The sequence below is a fragment of the Fulmarus glacialis genome, unplaced genomic scaffold, assembly GCF_000690835.1.
Source record: "Fulmarus glacialis isolate BGI_N327 unplaced genomic scaffold, ASM69083v1 scaffold16949, whole genome shotgun sequence".
Lineage (NCBI taxonomy): Eukaryota > Metazoa > Chordata > Aves > Procellariiformes > Procellariidae > Fulmarus > Fulmarus glacialis.
In genome coordinates, this window is record NW_009234113.1 from 7280 (window position 1) to 15779 (window position 8500).

Consider the following 8500-nt stretch of genomic DNA (forward strand, 5'->3'; position numbering starts at 1 on the left):
CATTCTTGGGTTTGTTTTTTTGGGGGGGGGTCGGGGGGGGTGTCGGGGTGAAGTGTTGAGGGTAGAAATCCCACAGCTCAAACATTTACCAAAATCTTAAGAACTCTGTGTGGGATCATACAGTACTTTTGGGGAGTTAAATACCTTTTTAAATAAGGTTAAGTTATGTTATTATTAAACAAGGAAAACATCTAAATACATGTTGGAAGTGCAGACAAGAGTGTGTAAAAAATGAAAAAGGTCACTGCCCTTTTCTATTTTAGTTAGGGCAAATTCTTTGATAGAACAGCCAGTGGAGATTGTTGATAAAGCTAGAAAAAGTATATTGCCCATGGCATTTGTTGCATGAAATTTCTGCTATAATAGCATTTAATTTTTCATATAAAAATATTTTATATTGACTAATACAAATCCAGAATACTAGCTAGTAGGTATTTTACAAAAATTACAGACTTCATGTAATTCTCATTCAGCCTACCTGATATAGCAATTTTTGTTACACTATACTGTTTTAAAAAATTTGTGCTTTGCTCGGAAGATTGTTACCTTCTGAATAATGAGAGAGTGTGAGGAGACTGACACAGGAAGCTCCTGCCCCAGATCCAAAAATAGTAACTCTTTTTGGGTCTCCTCCAAAAGATCCAATATTTTCTTCAATCCAACGTAAAGCTTGGATTTGGTCAAGCAATCCATAATTGCCTTTTGCAGCTTGGTCCCCAGTACTTAAGAAACCTATAAGGCAAAAAAAGATAATTTTAGTTCACCAGATACAGAGTTAGCTACAGGGTATCCACATATTCACAACACATCTTCCCATCTTTTCATCTTCTGGGCTTTTTTTTTTTTCTTCTTTTTTTTAAAGGTCACCGTCCTAGTTAAATGTCTCCAGTGCAGGCAGTGGACTCATTCTGTATGCTGTTTGGTTTTGCTTTGTTTTTCCCCACTGCACAGGCCACATTTGTGAAAAATCATTATTTCTTTTTTGAAATAATAATTTCTAATTTGAAATAATTCTATATCAATGCAACAATTGCATTGACTGAAGATTTTAAACATTTGATAATTGTATGTATGTGAGTAAGATACAAAAACTGAGGAAATAATTTTTGTGCGAAGAGGAAGTGAGATACCCAGTCTTCCACTGAGAACAAGGCTTTCTAACATGTTAATTTAAATGCTCCTTACCATGGACCAAAATTGTCCTGAGCTACATAGCTCTTTAAATTATTGTACTTGTGATATGGATTGACATACTCAGAAATAGAAAAAGAAGGATGAATAAAATAGTAAAAGGAATAGGAAAAAGGCCTAGGAAAAAATTACACTCCGATTTCAAGAGGATATTTGTTAGGAAGGTAGCAGGTAAATCCTCAGCAATTCAGCCTTTGGCTGGGAGATTTTACTTGAAGAAATCAGGTTTTGTCTCTTTCCTTGGAAATTACAGGGAAAGCTACTATTTTTTGTTCCTGTGCTGTGGTTTTCAGATTTTAGGAAAAAAGCATGACACGTTTGCTGCTTGTCTTGTAACCAAGAACAAAATGACCAAAAGACTAGGACTGAGATTAATTTTGTTTTTCTGAAACAGGCTAAGGTGAAACATTGCAGTTATCCGTGCTGCCTATCATTCACAGTTAAGACCTTGTGTTACGCCCAAACTACCACATTGAGCCATGGACTCATACTCCTCTTTTTAACTCCCACAGACCTTTTCCTGTCAGACAACTGGAAGCCAGAAGTCTATAGGCATACCTTACAGCATTTGGAAGTTTTCAGATGGACATTACTGATTTCGGCACCGCTGACAGCTGCTCATCAAGACAAAACAAAGAAATCACTTGGCTGGTGTTTCCAAGCTAATTATCAGTTCTGACAAATTTGTCAGAAGAGGGCCCCAGGACTCAGGAGATCTGTAGTTCTTTGAGATGAGACAGTCTGCAATACTGAGCCACCTTAGCCTGCTGTGACAAGACCTTCATGCTCCTAGGAAGGACTGCAAGGGAAGCCTGAGGTCTCTAGGGAAAACACAGGCCTTGCAGTACATTTCACCTGCTTTGGCAAAGGGGAACAGATCACTTTGCACTGGCTGTAATTATTTTTTCAGTGACAGGAAGAATGAAAATTCACAAGGTGGAAGGGATTCACAATATGGAGGAAACAGAAGAGAAGGAAAGGCAAGAGAAAAGAAGAAGAAATTAGATGTGTCGGACACTCACACCGGTATTTCTGTAATGTTTCTTTGGTAAAATTCCTATAATGAGATGCAAAATCCAGTCTCAAGGTTTAAAAGCAAGATCACACAAGGACTAAGCTCTAAACATGGAATGCTACATGGACTACATTATGGTGGCATAAATTTCTGCATGAGTGAATGGAATGTATTGCCTTGCACCCAAAATGATTTTTTTCATATTTAATGAGTAATTATTAATACGTATTTAATGTCAGCAAGTGTCTGATAAGTTCCTGTATTTTTTCACAGAAGTTGTGTCAATTGCAGTAATACAAATCATATCCTTATTGCTAAATCAAATGTGATACAGCTTTCTCATAAAAATTTCTCTAATAGTGGCAAGCACAGTAATTAGAATAGTAGTAACATCTTTTTTCTCTTCTATACAAATGGGGAAAAAACAAACAAACTATTAATCCATAATTGCCTCAATTTTTTTAACAGCTCTGTTTTTCTCTTTTTCACATGCCTTTATTATCTTTTTAGGACTGTTAAAGAAAGAATAACCCACTTGCTGGGTTTGTTGCTGCAGCTCACTGCAATGTTCTATAATATTCTATAATTAAGCTTTTATTCAATCAGAACTATGACCTCCCTGGGAGAAAGTGACTGTTGTAACCTTTATAGCAGCATGGTAATTAATATTCAGAGCCTAAATGCATTTTAGCTCTTCTAGCAGCATCAAGCTAAATCTTTGTGATTTTGAATTCTTTCCAAATGTACTAAAAGGTGACTGAGTAAAACTGCAGTCAATGAATATCTGATGTTAGACAAATGAAGATTTTCTGTTTCCACAGTTCTCTGCTGATTCTCTTTAATTTCAAGAACAAATTTTCTTAATTTAAAAACTAGTCATCATGGCAAAATGTCAGCCCCACATGACACAAACTGAATTCATAAATCTGTCTTTTCTTGACAAGGATATATTTTCTTTCATGCTCTGAATACCAGATCAAAATATTTGTTCAAAGCCATTTCAAGAAATTCAGGTAAAGAGTAATTATTTGTCCAGAAATACACAGCACTAAGAGATTTTTTTTTTTTTTTTTTCTGTGACCACTGTGAAGATTTCAGAACAGTATCTTTATGTGTCACTTGAAAATCCTGAACGAACAGAAATGCAGCTTTTTTTCTGAGATGGGGACTTATACTCTGTGACTTTTATATATACGTTTTTAAGTGCAGTTAAGAATATTTCCCATTTAATGGTTTGGCATGATTTGAAGGGCATTCTGGGATCTGAAAATCCTTGGTTTGGGATTTTGATAGAACCTGGAATTTCTTCTCACTAGCCTAATGCAACAGAGGAAGGAATGGCAATAGTTGACTATGGAAAACAAAGAGCTCCTCTCCTCTCCTCTCCTCTCCTCTCCTCTCCTCTCCTCTCCTCTCCTCTCCTCTCCTCTCCTCTCCTCTCCTCTCCTCTCCTCTCCTCTCCTCCTCTCCTCCCCAATGATACAGAAAGGCATTAACAGTAATATTCAGTTCTTGACTTCACAAATCTGTCTTCCATTAAATAATGATTTAGAAGGGTGACCACATGTCTCTCCCACTGCAAAATGCCATGGACAGCAACAGCTGAAAAAGAGGAATGTTAATGCATCCCATCTGTGTTGAGTGAAATACCCCAAATTGTCTTAGGGCACATTTGCTCCAAACTTATTGTGCCAGAGTGAAAGATGACCACCAGCTGGACTGAGTAGTAACCAGGGAATTAGAGTCTTCTGAAGCAAAGGTCAGCTTGAAAAGAAGGGCAAAAGAAGCATGGCAATTTCTGAAAGTAGAGAGAGGGAGGTGGGAAGAGGGAAGAGGGCAGCAGCTAGACATGGTTTGACATTGCGAGAAGTGTCCACGGACATTGCAAACCCCCTTCAGCCTGGACAGAACACCCTCCTGTGGGGTGTCTCCACCCAGCCAGGGGCTGTCCATGTGGGCTGGCACACAGGGACCCCCTCCTCGGTGTGTGTGGGGGCCTCGTGGGGTGTTTTTTTCTGGGTGTGGGTCCGTGGGTGGTCAGGAATGGCCGGAGCTCACCTGGTGCTGGAGCAGCCATACGTCCCACATGGAGAACAGGGGAACTTCCGCTCCCTGCCCCCGACGGGGCTGCTGGTGACCCACACAGCATGGGGGTGGCTCCATGCACACCTAGCTCTGTGCATTTGTGTGTGTGATTAGAACTTTTTGGGATTAGTTATAGAAAGGTGTTTAGAAATTTGCAACTGTTTACTAACCTTTCTTAAGTGTCTAGTATTGTAGTTTATCTTTTGTGTTGCTGATATTGATCCTGAAAGTATAGCTCACTGACTGCTGGTTAGTTATATGTCATTAATAAATTAATAAACTGCTTTGATACTGATTTGATTTAAACCACATGAATTGAACAGCTTTTCCCTATGACAGTTTATTCTTTAAAAAAAAAATAAAATGTGTAATTTTGTAAAAGGAAACATAAAGTATTCTTGATTTGTTTTGCTGTATTGCTTGTAATTAATCTTGCATCTCATTTTTTCTACATTCTTTCATGAAGAGAAAAGTAGTGTTTCTTTAAATTGAGGTTTCTGAAGTAATAGTTTTATTTATTTTTCTCTGATTTTATTAAGGGAAGCATTCTAGATGAATGCTTTAGTTTTAACCTACAAGATTAGCTACAGTCAAGGAGGAAGAAGACTATAAATGGAAATTACTGGGAATTTTTTTTTTCCACAGCCTTTAAAAATGAATGGACTCATAAGCTACATGCTGTCACTTGACCGTTTTGATAATGCAGTGAAGACACAAAGCTACACACAGAGCTCCTTCAGATCCCACTTACACAAGAGGAAATCCCTAGATCTATCTTTATAGTTGGTTTTCCTACTATGCCACAGAAATCTTACTGAGAAACTAAACAAACCCCAACAAACCAGTGGTGATATTTCCCCTTTACTATTAAAAGTTATGTGGGGAACCACAGTGAAAAATAGCAGGGACCAATATCTATAAAATCCACCCAGACAGTTTACTTCTGTCTAGCTCCAGCCTTGTCTTGTGGCTGGATGCCATCCCTATGTTAGCATGCTGTGCAGACCTGCAAGAGGGAGTCTAGAACAGAATAATTGGGCCTCACGTCCACACTGTACATATTTCACGTACTGTTTTTTACTACAGCCTAACTTTTGTCCGGTCTCATGGGCTGAATGAATGACCACTGTGGACATTGTGCATAAGGGGGAGCACATCTTCCAGCCGAGGTTCACCTGGAAGGGTCCAGGCAGTACTTTACAGAACCTCTCCGTAATGTGAAACAATGTGCATGGAGGTGATGACAATACTGAGGTTTTCTGTGAGAAATGCACTCCTGAATTAAAACACTAGTGTGGACATGCTCAGGATCAAAATTATGTTCTTACAACCATGGAATTTCAATTTTCAAGAAGCAGGCTCACGTGCAGCCGCATTTCAGCTGTGGACCTTGTCCAGATATGCAAATAACTAAGTAAGCTGCTTAACAACTATAAAGCATTTCACTTATACTAAATATGATATTGGAATATAATCTATCCTAATACTTAGACAAAAGTATTTTCAACTGAAAGTTATGCGGTGATTTATGGGCACTGAATAGATAGTTTGAGGAGAATAGCGTCAGTATGTCAAGAAGCAACATCAGTCATAACTGACATCTTTGTGTCATGTACAGCTCCAGATCAAAGGAGATATGGAAGGATGTACGGGTCGCTTAACTTTAAGCCACCTAAAAACTCTGTGTCTAATCTAATATTTTTTGTACTAACCTGACAACTACTGGGGAGAGACAAAAAAAACCTCTAAAAAGTAGGTTCAGCTTTTTAGACATCTAGCCTTGGATTGGTTGAATTCCCATCAAAGTAATTTTCCTTCTCTGTAGAAAAGAGACAAATGTAGATGATCAGCTTAGACCTGACAGCTACCTTTTAGGCAAGTTTAGATGAAATCTGTCCCTACCTAGAGAATAATGAAATCTCTAGTACTCATGGCTCCTGTTGCTCAGGACAGATAGACTGGCAAAAGGGCAGGCTCTGCTCTGTCTGCTATTGAGACAAAAATACTGAATGACTCCCCTAACTTCACTCCAGTTTTCCTGGATTTAACCAGTGGAAAGTGAAGAGGAATTTGTTTCCATTTGAGGACATGTTTCATTGCTCTTTTTTTCTCTGAAATAGCTGTGCAGAAAAAAAGGAGGTTTTATCTTTCAGGAATTACTAACCTAGCCATTGGCATGAATACTAAATACAGTTTAAAAAGAGCAGAAAAAATAATTAAAATACATGCACTTAGGAAAAAATAAAGACAAAGAAAAAAAGAAACCCACCACCATTACGTTAAATACAGTAAATTATGACCTGAGAACTATGGCGTCAGTTTTATAGATAAAATACAATCACCAAGATAACTGCAATCTTGTAGCAATTTGCATTTATTTTATTCCTATATACTGATTTCTCATTCTTTTTAAATTATTCAAAAACTAAAATACTGTGTCAACTTTCCTTTGCCATTTCCCACACAGTAATATCCAGTATTACATCACTGCAGGAAAAGCCCATTCTTTATCTTCATATTTTGCCTCCTAGGCCTAATCCATACCAAATCAATTTGATGGCTGGCTGAAAGCCTAAATTTCAACTGTGAGTGTTCCTCCATTGCTTTGTGCCTTTTCTTTACTCTCTCTTTCTCTTTCTCTTTCTTTCTTCTTTTTCTTTTTCTCTATTTCTTTCTTACTTACTTTCTCTTTCTCGTTCTCTTTCTTTTTTTTCTTTTCTTTCTTTCTCTTTTCTGTTTGTTTGCTCCCAAAGCAGTGAAAGCAGGAGACTAGACACTGAGCTACACTTCTGCTTTCAGATTTTTTTTCTACTGCTTCCTTACTTATCCCTTCCACATTGGTTAGCAATGACATCTGAATTCTTATAACAATATCAGGAGTAAAGGAAAGCTTGTATAATAAAGGCATGTGTGATGGAAGTAAGTTGCCTGCTCTACATGAAGAGTGGAACAGTGGTAACAGCAATCAAAACCACTTGTACTACATTATATATTTCAAAAATATTTACTTCTTTTCTTTAACATTCTCAGTTTAAATACGAGCTTCTGTATGCTCATTTAATTCTAATCTTAAAATTTTCCATTTGATATGCATAGTCTCATGGGTGCAAACATTGTTCTCTGTAGTCCATGCCAGTTTGTAATAGATTATAAGTCATCAGAAACTTAAGGGGAAGCTAGGGAAAGTACAAATGCAATAGATTCCCCTGTTGTGATTTTCTGCAGTTAGGGTACTTCAGTAACTTTTTTCAATAGTAACAAACAAACAAATAAAAAAATATTTCCTTTTCTCAGGGAAGAACATTTTGCACTACTCTAGTAACTCTTAGGACAGGTGTTTTTTGTTCTAAATTTATACTGCAGTTGATAGTATAAAATCTTCCAGTGGAAACAGACAAGGTTGATTTGGTGTGTGAAAACCATATTTTCTTACTGGTTCAAAATAGTATCAAAATTTACAAATACAATTTGGTACTGGTAAATTGCACTGACTTTAAGATTTAAGTAAGACCACAAAGCAGAAAATTAACCAGTTATATTTGATTTCTTTTCTCATTTAAGGGGAAAATATATAAATAACGAAAGATTAAACCTCATTCTATCATATATTTTAGTAGATACTACAATCAATTTTAAAAGTGCATCTTGAAATGAGGTACACTCTTCACTGCAAATGAAGTACTTTTTCTTCCTCTTCTGCCCTTCACAGGTTTTCTTAAAAACAAAATGTTTAATTTCTGAGACATAGCCCTTACATAAAAACTAATGCCAAACTTAATAAGATATCACAACAAGACATTAATCAACAGGAATTCTGTACAAAATCAAAAAGCTAGTGCATTTTAATCTATTTGTCTCCTCCTTTTTAAGTCTCTGCTGTATTGTCTGGCGTCACATTTCTTTTGTCTTTATGCCTCGACTGCTGCCCAGACTGTATAGCCTGCTGCAATTTGTTTGTTAGGCAAAATTCTCACAAAGATTGATTTGTACAGCATCTGATTGGAAATATGACATAAAAAATATAAATAAGATACGAGAGACTATGCTTTGAAGCATAATCATGTCTTTTCTGCTTTCATTTGTGAAATGCCAGAGTAGGGCTTTTTTAAAGCAAAGAGCAAACGGCAAGCATATAGCAAAGCCTTCATATTTTCTAATAGCTTTTGTCTGTACACATCACATTTACCACTGTAAAAGTGTACCTGCTGA

At 37.0% G+C, this 8500-nt stretch overlaps 1 protein-coding gene across 1 annotated transcript in view; it reads right to left on the bottom strand.

Annotated features, from left to right (window-relative positions):
• LOC104082431 (neuroligin-4, X-linked) overlaps positions 1–736 on the bottom strand; it is a gene marked incomplete at its 5' end in the record, with an annotated part of 2868 nt that extends 2132 nt beyond the window's left edge. Inside the window, one exon of the mRNA XM_009585558.1 lies at positions 547–736. Within this exon, the coding sequence (XP_009583853.1) occupies positions 547–736 (190 nt within the window). The remainder of the gene's footprint in view (positions 1–546) is intronic.
• Positions 737–8500: the final 7764 nt, after the last annotated feature.